Genomic DNA, 20,560 nt, shown 5'->3' with positions numbered 1-20,560 from the left:
TACCCCAAAGAGATAATAAGGAAAAAGACTTTTACAAAAATATTCATAGCCACTCTTTGTGGTGGCCAAAAATTGGAAAATGATGGGGGTGTCTGTCAATTGGGGGAATGGCTGAACAAATTGTGGTATCTGATGGTGATGGAAGGAATAAAGAACTGGAGGGATTCCATGTGAACTGGAACGACCTCCAAGAAGTGATGCAGAGTGAAAGGAGCAGCACCAGGAGAACGTTGTACACAGAGACTGATACATTGTGGCACAATTGAATGTAATGGACTGCTCTACTAGCAGCAATGCAGTAATCCGGGATAATCCAGAGGAATTTGCGAGAAAGAAGCTATCCCCATCCAGAGGAAGAACTGTGGGAGCAGAAACGCAGAAGAAAAACAACTGCTCAATCACATAGTTTGATAGGGATGTGATCTAGTGAAAATATGAATAACATGGAAATGGGTTTTGAACAATGCAGCATGTATAACCCAGAGGAATTGCTTGTCATGTCCAGGAGTAGGGAGGGAGGAATCATGAATCACGTAACCATGGAAAATAGTCTAAATTAAAAAAAAAGAAAAAAGAAAAGCTAAAGAATAAGCCACAGAGGCAGGGGAAGAAAAGTCTCCTGAGAACAGACTGATGGGTGACAAGCACTCTAGGGCTTTTGGCTCTCCAGCCGGAAGAACACTGCCCAGGTACTTCCGCCAAGCTGTCATGCCTAAGAAAAAGCCCAGTCAGGGCCATGCTCAGGCCTCCAGAGCCCCTGGCTCTCTGAAGGCCAAGAAAAAGGGAAAGTGAAAAGGAGAACCTTTATGGAAAGGGCAGCCAGCACTCAAGTGTGGGGTTTCAGAGCCAATAGAGGAGAAAACCCTCTGCAGTAGACAAGGGACCTGAGGAGGAGGCCTCAGATTTTGACCACTACGAAGACCAAATGGGAACCAGTACCCCACGCTAGCTCATTAGTGCTCCCAAGAAGGGGCTCTGAGGTCAGCCAGGCCCCGGCCCCAGGGGATCCTCGGGCTGGGACTGGCTTCACTCACTTTCCATCGTCATCACCCAGGCCTAGCTCGAATATTCGCTGAGCGCCCAGCTGCTCCAGCCGGTTGTCCACGTATTTCCCCATCGCATTGAAGTGTTCATAGGTCTTGTTCCCAAGACCAAACACCTGCAGAGAGAACGGGAAATGATCATTCCTGGCTTTGTGAGGGAAGCTGGACGGGCGCTAGCAATGGACTTCAACCAACAGGGCTCAGTGGGGAGAGGGCCATGGCAAGGTGGCCGTTGCCAATCTGCAGCTCTATAGCTCCTGGCTGTTGTCTCTGAACGGATGAGGAATCGTCATGGAGATCACACGGGGTCCCCCACCTGAGCAGCCGCCCAGGGCTGAAGGCAGAGTGTGGGAGGAGAGTGGCCAGTGCCCTTGGAGAAGAGGCAGCCCCCCGTCGGCCTGGACCCTCCCTCCCCCCCGTAACTGCTCCCATCGTAGCTGGGCTGTTTCCTTGCTGCTCTAGACACAGCCCCCAGCAGTGGGCTCCTGAGCCAGGGAGCCCCGCTTCTCTCAGGGCCTCCAGGCCGGCAGGCTCCCAGCCCCAAGTGGGCCTCCTCCTTCCCCACAGGCGTCTAGCGTGCCCTTCTCACTCACGGTGGGGGGGTCACCGGAGGAGGGGGGCAGAGAAGGCACTCCTGGGCCTACTTTACACTCATCTCCCTTCCAGGCTTTGGCTTGGCAGTGGGTAGGAGGAGTATTTGTTCTCCAAACAAGGATGGCCCTGGCGGCCCAGGGGAGCTGTGTGGGGGCGGCAGCGTCCTTCAGCCTGGGGCCCACAGAGTGCCTCAAGCCTAGCCCACCAGTCCTCGGGGAACAGTGGGAAGGAAGGGGAGACAACGCACCGCAAACTTGACACCCGAGAGATCGACATCTGTCTCTTGAAGCCAGTCATAGAAGTCCTGGGCATTGTCGGTGGGGTCTCCCTCCCCATAGGTGGCCATGCAGAACACCGCCAGGGAGTTGTCTATCTCTGGAAGGCTGCCCAAATCGGCCTGAGAAGAGAAGGGGAAGGATCCGGTTCAACGACGGAGGGCTGAGGGCCAGGGCGCTGACGTCCGAGAGAGCCGTGGCCTTCGTCCCCTTAGAGGGGCAGACACCGACTCCCACAATGCTCCTCCCCCAGCCAGCTTTGGGCTTATTCAAGAACCCACGTCTGACTCAGTGGCGTTCGAAGGCACAGCCTGGCCAGCGCTGAGGACCCTTAAAACGAGGGTCTGAGCTCAGGCATGCTGCGGGGCAGATTGTAAAACAAGGCCCGAGGACAGATTTGTCCAGACACGCTGGTCTAATCAAAAGGAGTTTAAATGGAGGGAAAGAGGGAAAAGTGTGCAGGAACGGCCCGGACTCCAAAGAGAACGGCGGCAGAGCAGGGGCAAGGGGCCCGGCCTCCAGCAGGAACCGGCGAGGAGGATGGCCGCAGCGTGCCTTCCGACGTCTAGAATGACCCCAACACCAGTGATTAGCCCAGGGCTCTGGGGAGTGGAGGGCACAGAGGCCAAGAGGACCTCGCCGCCGCCGCCGAGGCTGACGGGGGACTCCTCCCGCCCGGGACACCAGACTTCCTCTGGCGCAGACCTCTACAGAGGACGCAGTGAGCTCCCAGGAAAGAGAAAACCCCCGTGTTCAGGGGAGACCGGCCAGGCCAGAGGCCGCTGCAGCTCAGGATAAATACTACAAAACTGGCCAGAAGGAGGTGGCGGTTGTGAGGGGGCTGCAACTACTGGAAACCATATCATGACTTGGAATATTCTTAAGGGACAGAAAATGCTTTTCCTGCTGAAAGTCCCTCTTTGCTAAGGTAGAGTATCTGCCAAATGCTCTGCCTTGCCTTGCTAATGAGAAGCAGCTCCTGGAGTGGCCAGAGAGCTGGTCTTAGAGTCAAGAGGACCTGAATTCAAGTCCTGTCTCTGACTTCATCGTGGCCCTATAATCCTGGACAAGTCAGTGCCCCAGGCAGTTCTGCAGGAGTAGAAGGCTCAGGGCAGCTATCTGGAGCAGTGGTTAGAGTACCAGGCCCAGAGACGGGAACTCCTGAGTTCAAATCTGGCTGTGTGACCCTGGACAAGTCACTTAATCCCCATTGCTAATCCTTACTGCTCTTCTGCCTTGGAACCAAGCCGTCATATTGATTCTAAAATGGAAGATATGGGTTTAAGCAAAAAGAGCATAGGACTCAGAGAAGGGACTGATCTGGATTGGAGGAGGAACTTTCTCTCTGCCAGTAACATCACAAGTCCAGTCTGTCTCCATGATGCCTGTCTAGGAGAATTTCACCTCTTCGAGGCTTAGAAACCAGAGGGAATGCTCCTCAGCACTGGGCTGCCCATCTCTTTAGAGTTAGGTGTTTGTAAAGTGGCCTGAAGGGTTTCCAGAAAGGTGCTCCAAGATCCCATTGTCTGAACCCTGTAAAAGCCCCTCCGAGTGTCTCGAGAAGCCCGGGAGGCCCTCAGGAATGGAATACTGCTGATCCAGCAGCAAATCATTTTCTTAAGGAAGAAAGTAGAAGGTGGTGCCAAAACTGTGGCGTGGCAGCCAGGAGAGCACTCCCAGAAACTCCGCTTTGATTCCGTTTTTTTCATTAAAATGTTTCTTTTCAGTTCCACGTCCTCTCCCTCCCTCCACGCCTCCTCCCACCCACTGAGAATGCAAAACATACAATCCCCATTACACAGATGAAGTCATGCAAAACGCTGCCATATTAGCCATGTTGCCAAAGGAAAAACTTTTAAAAATCAGCTTCCATCTGTGCTCAGAGCTCTTCCTTCAGCTCTGCCTCTGGAAGGGGAGCGCATTCTCCATCGTGAATCGCACGGAATGACTGTGGATCACTGTGTCAGTCAGTTACTAAGTCTTGCCCAGTTGGTCATCATTACAATGCTGCTGTTACTGGGGGACATTATTCTCGGGGCTCTTCTCCCTTCGACCTTCATCAGTTTACACAATGCCAAACCACTCCAGCATCATGGCCAAGAACACCCCGTGGACAGCACTGGCGTGCGTGGCATGCTGTGGTCCCCAGGGCCATGGACAATCCCAATGCTGGCCCTTTTCCTTAGATCCCCTTGGGAAACGAGGACACGTAGGGAAGAGGACATAAAGGAAGGCACTGAGCCTCCAAGAAGAGGGAGCGACAGTCCAAAGTTATTAGGAACTGAGATTTCCAGAACGAACAAAGAAGGGACTTCTGCGAATCGTGTGTTTTGCAGAAGAAAATAGAGCAAGAGAGATACAGCGGCTACTTTAAGAGGATGGGACAGAAATAATGGGGAGAGGGAGGATGTACTGGCAACTTCCATTTGGTTTCTGCTTATTTCGAGTAAGCAGAATAATCTCAGAATAGAGGAGGAGGCAGAGCCAGAATTGAGACTGGCTGACCTACTGGGGCTGCTCTTGGAAAAGGTAGCCTTAGAGGTCAGTAAGAACTTTGAAGAGAAGTAATTGGCCGCAGAAGGGCTGACGGACTGCAAGCCTATGTGGACTCCAAGGGAGATATGGACCTGTATTATGTGCAGAATACACTGCTGAACCCAGAAGATGCAACATCATACAACAGGCCATGAATTCTGGAGAAGCTCCACTCTATAAAGCTTTTATCAAAATGTCAAAGCAAAAAATGAATGCAAGAAAAAGGAGGGCTCAAGAAGAGGCCGAAGAGGCTGAAAAGACCAGGAAGGAGCTGGGCCTGGGGGAGGGATCAGAGCAGGCAAACGGATCAGTTAAAACAAATGGACCGTTCTCTGGCCCAGATGGATGCAGAGTATTGTGACTCTTCCCAAAAAGGGAAGAAAACAACTGACAAGAAAAGAAGAGAATAATGAAGTGGATTGCTTTGTTTCTTTCATGGGCCTCCTGCTGGCCATTTACCTACCCACCTAGATAAAATGGGTAAAACCTTTATTCCTGAGAAAAACTGGTCTCTTCGGATCTAGCCTATCCAGATCAGTGACTTGTCCCGTGAGTAAATTTATTCAGCAATCACTCCAGCTCGCTTTCATTTGTTATAGGTACAGTCTCAAAGGGGTCACTGGCACTTACCTATTGTTTCTACGAAATTTCCCTGATGGGAGAATTTCGTTTTCAGGGAATATATATTTTCATGAATCTTACACAAAAGGAACTCTAGATAAATGATGTCAAGAAAAGACTGAAACTTTAGTAGAACTCACTTGACAGGTAATAAAGCTGTTAACCATCAAACTAGTCACTGGTGAGGAAATGAAAATCCTTAACCAACTCGTGAACAGCTTTGTTCTAAATGTTTCCGGGCCAGGTTTGTTGTCATTTATTTACAGGGAAAGAGATTTGGTTTAGATTTTGCATTATTTGGTGTTGGCAAATATTTAACAAATTTTTGTAAAAAGAAAAAAGCATATAATAAATGAGTAAAATATTTCATTGCTAAAAAAACCAAACCAAAACTTCCATAAAATCACAAAACCCAAAGGGTGGGATTACACAGAAGTCTTTGTCACACGGTACGGACACGTGAAGCATGGAGAATTAGACAGTGACCCAAGAAGAAATGGATGCCTGGCCATACCAGTTTTCAAAGAGAAAGAGGTACACCCTTAAAATGACATGCCAATCCATCTTGGGCAAATTTCTAGACAATTCCAGGACTGACTGAAGAGATGATTATTGGGCACTTAGAAATGGGGAGTGGTGATCCCTCTAAGTCAGCTCGGCTCCTGTAAGAACAAGTTGTACCAGACGAGCCTCATTTCCTTTTCTGACAGGGTGACCAGACTATAATCAGAAAAATTCAGCAGAACCTATTTGGTTTGACTTCAGAAAAGTTTGACCCAATTGTTCATCCCTATGGGCAGGATCTGGAGCTAGGTAGGGCCTGAGCGGTGGTGTGGCCTGGGAACGGACTAAACAAAGGTATCCAAAGACTTCTGTCAACTTCTAAGGAAATCTCCTTGGGGGAAAAAGAAGGAGCAGAAAGAAGAAGGGGTCAGTGCTTTAGATGGAAATTCAAATTACGGATGATACTAACGAGTAAGGCCCTGGCTGACAGGACAAAGATTCAAGATATCGATGCCAGCACTATGAAGCAAATCCCCCACTTTTAATTCCATAGGGACAAGGTCATCCTACCCCACTGCCAAGAGCTGTTGGGGAAATGGAAATGTCAGAAAGAAGACAGGAGCGACCCTCTTTTGGTAAGGAAGAGAGCGGGGAAGTGCCCAGGGGCTCAGCTGGGCTGCCCATTAGCACTAGTCGTTAGAAGGGCCCTTTCATTCACTCATTTATTCATGTAAGTATTTCCTGGGGGCTCCTGTGCGTTTAGTCCTAAGCTGGGGATACAGTTTCAAATCCAGATGAGGAGCAGTAAAGGAGATGAGTGTTGGGACAGAGGATCCGAGCTGGGAAGTAGGGACAGGAGGTCGGAAGTCAGTTGGGCGAGAAGGAGGCCTGGGAAGAACTAGGAAGCTGGCCAGACTTGCTCCTGGGAGCAGGGGGAGGCTACGTCACCAGGAGTGGGTCTGCAAGATTCACCTGGCAGCCAAGAGGGCTCAGCCTCGGAATACGTGATGGCCTGGCACTGCAGAAATCCCCACAGCAGCTCCTTTTGTAAGAGCAAAGAACTGGAAAACAGGGAGGAGACACTTCGAGAACGGCTGAGAGTAACGCAAGCAAATGAGGGAAGGCTAAAAGGAGGGACGGGATGGTGTCAGAGCACACTAAGAAGACTTGCAGGAACAGCTCAGCTGCAGAGTGAGAAGTGCAGAACCAGGAAAACAATTTCTGCAGTCACAGCAAGGCCAAGAATGACAAAAAGTTGTCAAAGACTTCAGAGCTCCGACGACAACAAATGCTTCCAAGCTCTGGTCAGGAGCAGAAGAACAAATAGGTTGGGGGGCGGGGCCAGGGGAGGAATCTGTTTGGCTTGGCTCCGCATCCTCGGGGCCTAGGTGGTCACCCCTCCCTCCCTGCCCCATCCTACGCCCCCCAAAGAAGAGGCTAGGAGGAACCACAGCTGTGAGCAGGGCAGTTTTGAAAGTTTCAGACTGAATTTATCATGTGCTTAAAGAAGGGCAAGCTTTACACTAACTGCATTCTTCTGCTCTACAACGGACAAGGACATTTTATTTGCTCTTTGTTACGTTAAAAATAAGACAACCTTAAAGGAAAAGCACGGCTGGCAGCTCTCCTTTAGGGGCTGCGGGGCCGAGGCCAAGGACACACGTGGGATCCCAGGACTGCCGTGCCTTTCAGTCTGACCTGACGAACGACCTCAGGCCTCAGGTGTAAAGAGGAGGTTTGGGGCCTTCCAGCTCTCACGCCCCAGCCACGGCCTCGCTACCCCCTTTTGGCACGGGCTCTCTCGGCGCTCTCCTCCAAGCATCAGAGCAGCTCCTTTCCGCCTCCCCTCGGGCCGGGAGAGGGACACGCTTGCCTTGCGCTACCAGAGAACTTCATGGAGGCCACTTCTGGCCCAGCTAGAGCGATGACGCTCCTGGGCTTCTGCTGTTGTCCTCCCGGGACAAAATGCCACTGAACACCTCCCCGGCCTCCTCAGGGTGGGGCGTCTAAGACCAGGCCCTGAAGGACCCCGGGGGGCTTCTCTGGGCCCGCGAGCACAGGAGGGGTAAAGCGTGCCTTTGGTCTCGCGAGCCCTAGGGAGGCCTGGACAGCCCATGCTTCTGGCTGGCCCTGCTCAGACCTGAGCAGGCAAGGCCCCACTCCGATCTCACAGGGAATTCCGTAAGGACTCAAGAGGCTCTGCAACACCAAGCCGAGGCACAGCTTACCAAGTCGTACTCCTCGGGGTCAGCGGCCATCCCTCGCATGCCGTAGCGGTGGGCATCTTTGGAGAGGCGGTTAGCAAACTCTTCAGCCGTGCCCGTCTGGGAGCCGTAAAACACAACAATGTTCCTGCCCTTTGGGAAAGCACACGAACACGTTAGACAGAAATCAAAGGTCCTCCCTGGCCCTTAACAGAGGGTTAACGGAGTGGAGAACAGTCCAGGCACACAAGCCGGCTGTGCTAGAACGCTTCCTCCGTCCCTTCTCCCCTAAACTCCCCCTGAACCACGCCACACCGAGGAGGTGGGCCGAGCATAGCCGGAAATCTCTACAGATGACAACGGCCCTGGCCTGACGAGCTCAGCCGGCCTGGAGCCTCGGCCAAGGAAAGGCCCCAACATAGAGCAGAGAATGGCACGTGGCAATCTGGGATGAAGGACGACCTCGATCGAAGTACCGGGCAGAGGAGGCAGGCATCCGAGCACCAGAGTATGTGCCACACACAGAGACAGAAAATGTTGCCGGGCCTGGGTTTGAGGTTCCATCTTCCTCCTCCCCCCACACCTGCCACAGATCTCAGGCTGCTGACTACACACTCGTCATCCCCTTCTGCTTTCTTGCTAGAATGACAAACACCCAGGAAGCTCTAATTCCAAAATCAAGAAACAAAAAAAAAGAAACCTCACCGTTTTCTTCATCTTTTCCACAAAGCTGCTGTCTTTCACAGAAGAGATCCTGAAAAAGACAAATTTAATTAATAGGCACAGCAGGAACGAATAGTGGCTCAGATCATCCCTTTAACTGGCCCTTCCAACTGATTATCACCGAGAAAGACACACTATACACTCGGTCAGTCACTAAGCACCTACTATGTGCCGGGCAGGTAGCAAGGTGGCACTGTGGATAGAGCAAACCCAGCCTCAGTCACGTACTAGCTGTGTGACCCTGGGCAAGTCACTTGACCCCCATTGTCTAGCCCGTACCACTTTTCTCAGTATGGATTCTAAGGCAGAAGGTAAGGGGTTAAACAAAAAGACAGCCCGTGAGGAGATGAGGCAGCAGAGACACTGGAGGGCACGTGGGGGCCAACATTCCGACCGTCCTGATCTTCAGGCAGCCTCTGGGAAACAGTCCTCAAACTTCCGGATCTAGGCTGAGTTAATGGGCAGGGCGAGCCAGAAGACGGGCTTCACTCCCTGAAGGCCGAGCTAAGGGCCACCGTTTCCAGATCCAGATCGAAGCCCTGGCCCTGCTCAAAAGGCAACATGGGAAAGAGCGATGGCAGACAGCTCCGCCCACAGCCACCCTCCCAGCTGGGGTAAAGTGAAGGACACTCTGCTGGCGGGCTCGGAGTCAGGGGCAGCGTCGTCCCCGCACACGAAGGCCCGAGCGCTTACTCACCAGTGACCCGAGGCCGACCAGTGTCTGTTTCATGGGAAGGAATGAAAAATTGCCTGTCTTTGGACTCCTCCATTCCATAGTCTCTACTGAGCTCCTGGGAAGGAGGCTGGGAGAAGAGACAGAGCTCCCTAGGGACGGGTCCGAACAGTCTGCTTTAGAATAAATCCTACAGACGTGGAAAAAACAGGGCCCAGCCCTATAGTGAGGCAACAGACGCCCGCCCTGAAACCGTCCTTCATTCACGAGGGGACAATTAGAGCGACACACACAGGAGCCAAGTCTCCAAAGTGAAATGCCTGCAGTTTTCCAGTCAGATTCGCGCCACCGATACTATTTGAAGGTCTTTGGATTTAAATAGCCCTACGAGAGCCTCAGAGGGGAAAGGCTCTGCCCAGGGAGCAATCGTTACCCATTCAGCTGCGCTCAGAAGGGAATCATCTGCTGCAAGATCCCTGCCACAGAGGCCCGATGAGACGATCGCAACGGCCACTTTTTTCCCATCGAGGAGCTCGCAGGGGGAGCTGGAACTGCTCCCCATTTTCCCTACACACTCATTTCCCTTCCTGCTTGGGGTCTTGCCAACGTCATCGCACACTGGCTTTCCTTTCTGAGGTCACCTCTTCCGAGGCAGCTCGGAGGCCATCTTTGGATCTTCCCATCCTTTAGAGTTTCCCAAACATCCCGTCGCCTCTTCCTTTCTGTTCCCGCCGTGGCAGCCTTTGTTCAGCACTCGGCTCCTACCCGGGGCCCTGAAATCACCTCGGGCCTGTCCTATTTCCCCTCTCTCGGGCAGCAAGCTCCTGGGCAGGGGCGGCCCTCGCCGTCTTCCCAGGGCCCTTTTTATTAAAAGCCTTCTGCCCTCTAGTAGAAGCAAAGCTGGAGCAGCTCGAAGCTGGCTGTCGACATCTCCTGGCTGTGTGACCCTGGGCAAGCCACTTAACCCCATGGCCTAGCCCAGGCTCGACTCTAAAGTGGAAGGTAAGGATTTATAACCAAAATGAATACTAGGTATTGGCTCCAAGTCAGTGCTTTACAGTGTCCCCATTTTATAGAGGAAGAAACTGAAGTTGAAAGAAATTGTAACTTGCCCAGGGTCACACCTGGCTGAGGCAGAATTTGAACTCGGGTCTTCCTGCCTTTCAACCCAGGCTCGATGGAGGGGGGTATGGTGGGCAGAAATGGCCACTCTCCCCCAGGAAAGAAAGTCATTCACCTCCACCCTCCACATAGGAAAGTCCATCCCCCACAGGGCCTTCTCTGAAGCTGGGCTGACAGCGGGTGGCACCTCCTGCTCTGGGATACCGAACAGCCGCCCTCGTCTGGCCATCCCTCGTGGCTCCTCTGCAGGCTCCACCCTGAGGCCGCCGGGGATGAGGGTCCGGAATGGCAGCCCTTGGGGGTTCCTGCCTCCCCCGCCCGGACTCCTCGGAGTCACAAGGGCAGGAAGACGCAGAGCAGACCCCTACGGAAAAGCCTCTGGGGAGCTTCCAGGGCACCGCCCGGGGCGGCGGCCTGCCTTGCTCATCCCTAGTGCAGCTGGGGCAGTGGAGCAGAACGCCGCCTCCCGAGGCCTTCCACAAGCAGCGGCCCTCCCTCCGTGGGCAGCGAGCCTAACCATCGTCTTGCAGACGAGGAAAAGGCAGTTCAGGGAAGTCGAGGAACGTGCGCACAGCCACAGCGAGGCGGGACGCTTTAGGGCGGTCTGAAGGCAGGCCTGCTTCCGGCACCTCCAGAAAAGCCCCGCCCCTGTCCATGCTGCCTGGGCATCGGAGGCATCCACAGGGAGGAGCCGGGACCTTCCCCCGAGGCTCTGACTCTCAGAGAGGACAGCGGGAGGGGAAAAGGACTGAGGAGGAGAAGGACGGTGGGGGGGATCCGGCTCGATGTTCTGTGGGCCGGCAGGGAAACGGACAGAGCCTGGATACGGAATCAGGAAGAGCCACGTTCAAAAGCTGCTTCGGATGCTTTGTGTGACAGAGGCAAGTCACCACCTCTCTGGGGCTCGGTTTGCTCATCTGTGAAACGGGGGACTTGGAAGAGATAAATATCGCGGCTCTGATACTTTTAATTCCACAGCGCAAAACTAATGTTCCTACAGGGTCGGAGACCTCCGAGGCCATCGGGCTTCAGCCCCTCCTTCTGTAGAGGAGGCCAACAAGGTGGCCCAAGGCATGGGGAGAGTGAGGCCCAGCGGAGGCAGAGCCCTCTCCACCGCAAGGCGTCCCGCCAACGCTCCTCTCATTCAGGGATACACGAGGGCACGGGTCCAGGTCCGGGTCAGGGAAGTGCCGCCTCCATCCAGCATGCCGGACATTTGTGAAGAAATGCCAAGTTCCACGCTTGAGCCATCTAATAACGTGGAGGTCGGGACGGCACGTATTTGACAGGTGAGAAGGCCGATTCGGGATCAGGTAAGGCTCCACAATCCCGCAGCTACGTGCCAGAGGCAGGAGGCGAAGCCAGGCCTTCCGGTGCAGAGGATGGAGGCCGGAGGCCTCTGCCCCGGGAGGCACATCTGCAGCGGCTCCTTTTGGCCACCGGAGCGCCCGAGAGCCCAGGGCAGGAAGGCCGCGGCTCGGCTCCTCCGCGTCTTCCCAAGGCAGGCGCCCTCCAGCCACCAAGGGAAGAATTTGGCCCCAGATTCCTAAATGGCCCTTCGAGGACTTGTCGGCGATTCTTCTTGGGCCAGACGCGCAGAGAAAGCTAATCTGTTTGGAGCCACAAGCCAAGATTCTGCCCAGGCAGGGCCCACCGTGATGGGCTTGGGAGGGCTCGGATGAGACGTTGTTAGTAGAAATTACGAATTGTTAGGAAAATGGGCCCCACAGCTTAGGCCGACGTTCCCTCCACTCCCTCCCTTGACTGCCTTAGCGGATGCCTGTTTGTATTCTGGCTCAACCAAAGCATTTGCTTTGTTGTGGCAAAGCCGGCCCTAGAACCCAGGACCATCTTTTTTTTTAAACCTTTCCCTTCTATCTTAGAATCAATACTGTATTGGTTCCAAGGCAGAAGGGCAGTAAGGGCTAGGCAGGGGGGTTAAGTGACTTGCCCAGGGTCACACTAGGAAGTGTCTGAGCCAGATTTGAACCCAGGACCTCTTGTCTCTGGCCTGACTCCATCCACTGAGCCACCCAGCGGCCCCCCACCCAGGGCAATCTTACTTGCAGTCTAGCTGTTTTATTCTCCCCCCTCACTCGAAGGAAAGGCTGTAAGAACTGCAGACATATCGCGCCGCTTCCAAACCTGTGGCTGGATGCCTGCTGGCCATCGAGGAGGAAGTTTAGCCCACATTTAGAGTGGGACGGGACTGACCTGGCCAGGTGGGAGTCCTCCGGCGGCACGGAGTACACACACCCCATGGCTGCAACGGCCCCTCCGAGGCGTGACAGGACCGGAGGCTACAGCTCCCGGGGCGCGCCCGAGCCCAAGAGGCGGGCAGCGCCTTCCCCTGGGGCTCCCGAGCTCTCCATCCCCGCTGGAGCCCCCTCTGAAGGCTCGGCTGAGCAGGCAGCGCTCTGACCCAGATCCCCACAGACCTCGGCGCCCGGCAACATCTGGCAGCTCCGGCAGAAAGGACTCGGGAGTCAAGAAGGAAATCTCCCAGGATTCCCAGCAGTTCACATAGTCCTCCCACCCCCTCCCTTTCTTTCATCTGTACAGAACAAGAGAAGGAGAAGTATTTCCCTCCCCTATTCAGGTCACCCTGGCAACAGTTGATATCGCTGCCCCCCCTCCCCAATTTTTTAAAGGAAACCATGTAGGGGGAATGAAGCTCTTGCAGACACTCTCCCAGGTTGCTATGGCACTGCTGTCCTTCATGAAGAAAGCCTGCATTGACCACAGTCACTGGGGCTCCTTGGAATCATATTAAATTAGAGCCAGTTCCCATCTTCCCCGACACAAAAGCGCCGAGGAGGAACTGAAGAAATTGGGGAGGGGGCAGGACGGAGGGAATGGGCAGAGTGCGGGGGGTAGGCCCAGGGGAACAGCAAAAGCCCCTTCCGGCCCAAGACGTTGGGGGAGAAACCCAAAGCCCGGTCCTCCCCCAACCAAACAAGGGTCCGGCTCCGGAAAGGGCACTGCCCCCTCCAAACTGTCTCTGGGGCCCCCAGAGCTCAGTGGAGCTTTTGCCCCAGGCCGGCGGATTCGGCCCTTCACGATGCAGCCTCAGACAAACTGGGTCACAGTCCGGGCCCCCTGAGCCCTTTGTGCCAGGCTGGCGGCTCGCTGGAGCCCTGCTCCCCAAAGGAGCAAAGCACGAAAGTTTCCAATTAGAATCTGCGAGTTGGGATTGGAATCCTCTCTGGCACCAAATCCGACAAGTCTGACTTTGGCCAGCAAATGAGCAGATGTTAGCAGAGATCTGAATGGCTAGAAAGAGGCCACAAGAGTTGAATGAGTCATTTGGACAAAGTTCAACCACGGCCTGGCTTTGGATCGCCTTTTTCCAACTCCCAACAATGGAGAAAACGGCGGAAAAACTCCTAGTTTCCATGGAGGGAAACCGATTTCCCTCCTGGACGTTGTCTGCCCTTCCCAACACGGAATAGGAGAGCGTATTTCTGGGAAAGGCCTCGCCTGAAGAGAGGCAGCAAGGCTCCTCCACCCTTTCTGAGCTGTGCGAGGCCGGGGAGCCCAGGAGTCCCAGAAGGTCAGACAAGAAGCCTCTCAAAGGAGCTCTGCTCTTCCTGCTCCCTGAGCAAACGAATCACCGAATGCAAGGAAAGAAGGCTGGCTGCCTTCAGAAAGGCTGCCAGGATCAGCCCCATTTCATGGATGGGGCAACTGAGGCCTGGGGAGAGGAACATGGAGCCACTTGGGAGTGGAAGCAGAGCTCTGGTCTTCCATGACGTCATGAACATCTCATGAAGGCTATTCGCTGGAGAAGGACAGTTGAGAAGCTTAGGGTTCGAGTTTGGCTTCATTGTCTTCATCTGTCAGCAGAGTTACATTTCAACCTGAGCTCTGCCTCTGGCCCGCTTGGTTCACTGGCCCAGAGGAGGAGAAGGTCCCTGGCGAGCCCACGGCTAAGACACCCCCAGCCCAGCCCCTCCTGGAGCGGTGGGAGGCCCTCAAGGGTCTCCCATGTCCTGTATTGGCAGATGTTTTCACTGTATTGACAATTGGGCTGATTTTTATCACTTTCTTTGTCTTAAACAAAACAAACCTGGGAGGGGAAGGGGAAGAACACTGGGAGAACCGAATGCCATGAGAAGATTTCTGAGACTACGTGATGGCAAAGTTTCTTGCTAAAGGGACTGAAATCTAGAACCCAAATCCAATTGCTTGCCATCTCCTGGAGGGGGAGGGAGACAATTTGGGTGTCATAACTTTGGAAAAGATGTTGAAAACTGTTCTTACGTGTCATTGAGAAAATAAAATGTTAGAAAAATAAAAGATTTTTCAAGTCTCCAAACCCAGCAGCCCCAGAGAGAAAGAACCCACTGCACTCTGGTGGCGGGGAGGTCTCCCATCAATCACCTCAAGAGCTGTTGGGACTCCGCAATCTGCTACGCCCCAACACCCCAACACACTCTATTTGCCTCAGTTTCCTCAGCTACAAAATGGGGATAATATAGCACCGGGTTCAAAGGGTTGCTGTGAAGATCAGACAAAAGGATAACTGTAAAGCCCCGAGAATCTAAGCTGAGCCTCCTGAACCCGCAAAGAGGGCCAGCTGCGGTGGGAGGGTCCGTCTACATCACCCTGAAACACTAGCCGAGCTTCCATGAAGTGGGCACAGAAATGCGGACAAACGGAGCAAATACGAGAAAGCTCTGAAGGGGCTTTTTCTGGGGCGCGGAGTGACCGAGAGGAGCGGAAGCAAAAGCGGGTGCTTGTCCTAGTCCACCAGGGGTGGAACTGGGAGTGAATCCGGTCGTTCTGAGAAACAACTCAGAAGCATGCTGTGAAGTAAATGAGGCAAGGGTTTGTCCCTGCCATCCAGAGATCGAACCCGAGACGGCGACGTCCCTGGATGCCACTCAGAGCAGCCCTTTTGGAGGCAGATGGGGCTTCTGACCAGGGATGTTTAAATGTCACAGGGAAAATGTGCTGCTGCAAGAAATGGTAAAACACGAGGAACGCAGAGACATGGAGAACGGCTGGAGTGAGTGAGACGCAGTGAGACGAGGAGAGCCAAGAAACCAAGGCCCGGCCTGGCCACGACAACTGAAAGCAAAAGAACTCGGCGGGATTGGGAGATCTTGGCAATGCCATCCTTTGGTGGAAGAGGCGGAGGCCTATGGGGACGGAATGTGTATGCTCTGTCTGTCAGGAGCATCGCAGAGAGAATTTCTGCTCCGGTATGGATCGGTCCTATCCAACTGTGAGAGTCTCTGCTTCTTGGTCAGTTCTGACTGGCTTTACATATGCTCAGAGGGAAGGCTGGGACAGCTTGGTGGCACAGTAGATAAAGCATCAGGTCTAGAAATGGGAGGTCCTGGGTTCCTATGAGGCCTCAAGACTTCTTACTGTGTGACGCTGGGCAAGTCATCTAACTCAAACTGCCTAGCTCTTACTACTCTTTTGCCCTGGAACTAATACTTAGATTGTATTCTAAGACAGAAGAGGAAGGTTTAAAAAAAAAGGGGGGGGGGTTTTAACAGAGAGGAAAGGAAAGAGAGACAAGCATAGATCTAGAAAGGCAGATTATTGATTAAAAGAGATTTTTAAGATTGAGATTAAAGAGAGAGAACATCAATAAAACTACTTACATTTTACTTTAGGTTATTTATAAAAAAGTAAAAATAACTAAGCTTTAAACAAACAAACAACAAAAACACAGAAAACATTCTGGAGAGATAGATGACACGTGCCTTGTTTCTAAAAATCAAACCTCTCTCTGAAAAGGGAAGGAAAGAGAAAAGGGAATCATTTATTAATTTATTAAACACCTACCATGTGCAAGGCCCTATGCTAAATTACAATTACGATCTCATTGAACGTGTGATCTCCAACACTATGAATAGAATCTCACTTAAATCCTTACAACAACTCAGCTTGTAAAGCTCTAAGGCTGAATTTGAATTCAGTTTCATTTTGTTGCTTCCCGGATCAGTGATCTACACCATCAATGGCCTCCGAACGAGGGAGAAAACAACAATTACTCGCAAAAGCCAAGAAATCTGCGAGTTGGCAGGGGACCTCCAAGCTCATCCCGCCCAAAGCAGGCCTCTACGCAGTCTCTCCTCGGTTCTGAAGTGCTCCAAGCACCTCTGGGCCACGCTGCCAGGACTGGGGAGGCTGCTCTGGATGGGGTCTCTGGGCTGGCCTTCACCTCGGTGTCCAGGACATTGTGCTATCTTTAGCAAGAAAACATTTCTGTTTCTTGTTCCTTCTGCACAGGCCCCTCATCACAAGGTGGCCTTGACCTGGACGGGTTCTCCCGTGCAGCAAAGAGCTGCAGTCAGCTGAAGTCTGGCCAAGAGCACGTATAGCCTTGACGTGCGGCTTCCCATTCTTTGATGAACATCTCATCTCAAAGAAAAACAAGTGCAAAGGAAAGTTACTGTCCTCTCTTCTGGAGCCAATCTCTCAGACGAGGAATCAAGTCTCGGGCAGCTCTGAGTCCAGATTTAAATGGAGGCTGACGTCTCTTATACCAATCCCTACGTTAGGAAATGACCGTGGCATGGAGTGATCTGATCCCAAGATGGGCTTGGAAGAAGAGTGCTTTTTGCAAGAGTGCTCCTGAAGAACGTTTCTCCCAAAGCAAAGTGCTCCTTTTTAACAAGGTTTCACTTAAAAGAGGCTCCAGGAACCCGTCTCTCCTATTCCGCTCAGACCTTCCCCGAAAGAAGTCCTACAGTTATGGGGCCCAGGAAGAAGGACAAGCTGCCCCCCAACTCAATCTCACTCGTCCACTGGGAGGACAGTCTTTCCTCTCCACCTCTTTCTCCACTGGCCTTCCCCCACTTCCTTCAAACATATAGGGAGGCCTCCTCCATCATGAAAATATTCGCTTGGCTTTGCCCACCCTCTCCAGCTGTCCTTTTTGCTCCTTCCTTCCTCCAATCAATGCTCAATAAGGAATGCTATTGGTCTATTTCAATGCTCACTTCCTCTTTTATCCCAAGAACTTGGTTTCTACCTCCCAGTCCATAAAACTACATTCTCAACGGCCATCAGTGAGCTTCTTCTTGCCAAACAGAATCTGTCTAGGTTAGCCATGACCTCTGAGACTAATTCAATGAGTCCTGAAGGGATGCTGAATGTTTACGAGGAACAATGGGCCTGGCAATCTAGTAAAGTGAAATGAGAGGTAGGGAATGCAATCAACACTCCTAAGGCCTCTTCTCTTTCTTTTTTAAACCCTCATCTTCTTATCTTAGAATCCATGCTAAGTATTGGTTCCAAAACAGAAGAGCAGTAAGGGGCAGGCAACTAGGATTAAGTGACTTGCCCAAGGACACACAGCTAGGAAGTATATGAGGCCAGATTTGAACCCAGGACCTCCTGTCTCCAGGCCTGGCTCTCAGCCCCTGAGCTACCCAGCTGCCCCTCCGGAGCCCTTTCACCTAAGGACAAGAGAACTAGTCTCTGAGTTGAGCCTTAAAGAATGGGGACCATTCCAACTCACCTTCCCTACCCACGTCCTTTTCCACAGGCCAGTTCTCCATCTAAACTCCACAGTTTCTATCAATAGCATGACTCTTTCTCCATTCATCCAAGCTCAAAACACTCCTCACTCTTCCCATGTTCTCCGGGGCACAAGGATCTCTCCCTACATTTTCTGAATCAAGCCCTGGACCAGGCGCTCCACGCATTTGCTATTCCATCCCATTCTGCTACCTTGTCGTTTCTTAACCGGTTCAGAGGTCAATCTTGTTTGTCGTCTGGGAGGCGAGAGCTCTTCATATCCTTAGAGCAGCATCGCCCTCTGTGCAGTGCGCAGAACGCTGCCTACGGACCAGGAAATTCGGGTGCAGTGGGGAGGAAGGCGCTGAAGAAAGCACCTCCGCGGCCAGCCGAGGCTGGCACAGGGCGACAGCGAGTCTTATCAGAGGGCGGCGGCTGGGCAGTGAGCCGGGAGACTCGAAAGAAAGGAGAATCATTCGCCCAGCCACGGGAGGGAAGGCCTCTTCGGCCATTCCGGGGGGCCAGAGCTTCCCTCCAGCCCCTTCTGCAAACAGTGAAGGCGCTGGGAGGAGGGTCAGCAGACGCAGCAGGCAAGGCCCAAGTCCAAAGAAGACGCAGACCGCAGGAGCACAGCACGGAGGGCCGGAGCCTGCCCTTCAGCACAAACCCATCTCTGGACGAACATTTCTCTTCGGGGCTTCGGAGGATGCTGACTCGGGAAGAACGCGGACTGGCTGCTCAGAGGGGACTTTCTGGGGAGGGAGGCAGTGCGAACAGAGCAAACGCGTCTGCTTCAGGCAGCACTGGTCCAGTGGTGGGGGCTCCGGGGGTCACAGAGGACCTCTGGCTCGTGTGACCACTCCAGATCACGAGGGGCCCAAAGGATTCCTGATGTAATCGTTCAAGGCTAATGTCCATTCTCTAGGGGGCTAGTCTGCAAAGGCATTTGGTTGTTGGGGGAAGGTGAAGGAAGAGAAAAAGCTCCGCGTCTGTCGGCTCTAAAGTACTTGTAGCTATTCAGCACAACGTAGGTTGGCTAAAATGGATCATTTTGATGAATCAAAATGAACACTTTTAGTACAAACAGAACCCATGCAACCAGGAGCAGAAGGGAAACAACAAACTGAAAATTGCTGACAGCCAGGAGCTGGCAAATGGTCAAAGGATCCAAGCAAACTCTCTATAGTCAAACAAAAAGGAAATGCTCCCGGTCATTATTCATCAGGAGGAAGCCCTGAGAGCGCACCTAGCAGGCCAGAGTAGAGAAATGAATGTTGGAGGGCATGCGGGAAATGGGGACATTCACATACTGCTGGGCAGCAAACTGGAACCACAGCCGAAGGATCTTAAAGCTACGCGTATCCTTTGAGCCGGCGATCCCAGAGATCAGAGCGAGCGGAAAAGGGCCAACTTGCACAAAAACATTTAGAACGTCTCTTTTGGGGAGCAACAAAGAACTGGAAACTGAAGGGACGCCCATCAGTTGGGAAGGCCGGACAAGCAGTGGTACGTGGCGTCATGGAATACTACTGGGCCGAAAGAAGCGACAAAGAGGATAATTTCAGAAACATCCAGAAAGACCCACATCGACGGATGCAGAGAGAAGTGAGCAGACCCGGGAGATCACTGGACACAGACAGCAATATTAGGATGATCACCTGGGAAGAACCAGACTATGATCAAGGCAAGGAGCCAAGACAACCCCAAGGGACTGGTGATGGGAAATGCCAGCCACATCCATAAAGAATGCAGATCAAGCACAGCATTTTCCACTTTATTTCCTTCATGAGTTTTTTCTTGTAAGTGCAATATGTGTCTTTCACAACACAGGAGGATGGAAATATGTAGTGCATGACAGCACTGGCATAACCTATATCCAATTATTTACCGGCTCCTCAGGAAGAAGGGGAAGGAGGAAAGGAAAGAATTTGGATCACAAAATGATAGCTGAAAATTGTTTCTACGTGTAATTTTTTAAAAAGGAAAGGAATAGGCCTATTAACATGTTTTTAATTAAAAGTAAAAAGGTAAGTCGACTTGAAGCTTAAATGAAGAGCTGACTTGGCCCCAGCATTTAGAACAGGAGCGCCAAGATCTGAAGAGACAAGGATGGAGTAAAACATTTCTGCTGGCCTAATAAAACCTCACCTTTTTTAGGTAAAAGAGTATGAAAGAGTATGAAAGCTCAGCAGGCAGTAGAGAGTCAGAGCTGGAGACAGGAGGTCCTGGGTTCAAATCTGACCTCAGATATTTCCCAGCTGTGTGACCCTGGGCAAGTCACTTAACCCCCATTGTCTAGTGTACAAATGGAGATTTTGAACCCTAGACTTCATTCCCAGAAGTCCTTGGGATTTCCCAGAATTCCCTATAATCTCTCTTGCACCTCCACGTTGGCGAGATCACGTTTTTGGTATTTAAGGGGCAGTAATGCCTCCCACATTCTCTCTTCCTTTGCAGTGAGGCAGCAAGTATGGTGGTAAGGTGGGGATGGCTGAAATGGCTAACCAGCCGTGGGCACGTGGTTTTTATTTTGTATCCCTGATTTCTAATGATCCTTAATAAGCCTCGTAAAACAGGACCCTTTTATTAGTAGAGACGCATTTCATTTTTGCACTAGCCCTAGCTCGCTCCTGCGCCAGCCCCCAGACAGAAGCTCGGGGTTACAAAGAAAGCTCTTTGTCGTCGCGTCACGTTTTCGTGAAACCAAACCGGGCAGAGCACGATCGTGAGGCTGTCTTCCTCAGAGACCTCCATCTGCCCGCATCCCTACCTCGAGCTGCCTAG

General features: G+C 52.4%; 1 protein-coding gene across 2 annotated transcripts in view; it reads right to left on the bottom strand.

Annotated features, from left to right (window-relative positions):
- Positions 1-20,560, bottom strand: part of LOC100619047 (NADPH--cytochrome P450 reductase) — a 65,326-nt gene that overhangs the window by 10,405 nt on the left and 34,361 nt on the right. For both annotated transcript variants that reach the window (XM_056819785.1, XM_056819784.1), the window contains exons 3-6: positions 8,482-8,530; positions 7,801-7,929; positions 1,885-2,034; positions 1,035-1,159 (exon numbers count right to left, since the gene is read on the bottom strand). In XM_056819785.1, coding sequence (XP_056675763.1) covers positions 1,035-1,159; positions 1,885-2,034; positions 7,801-7,929; positions 8,482-8,530 — 453 coding nt within the window. The remainder of the gene's footprint in view (positions 1-1,034; positions 1,160-1,884; positions 2,035-7,800; positions 7,930-8,481; positions 8,531-20,560) is intronic.

This window comes from Monodelphis domestica, chromosome 2, assembly GCF_027887165.1.
Source record: "Monodelphis domestica isolate mMonDom1 chromosome 2, mMonDom1.pri, whole genome shotgun sequence".
NCBI lineage: Eukaryota > Metazoa > Chordata > Mammalia > Didelphimorphia > Didelphidae > Monodelphis > Monodelphis domestica.
This window is presented reverse-complemented; position numbering and strand designations above follow the sequence as displayed.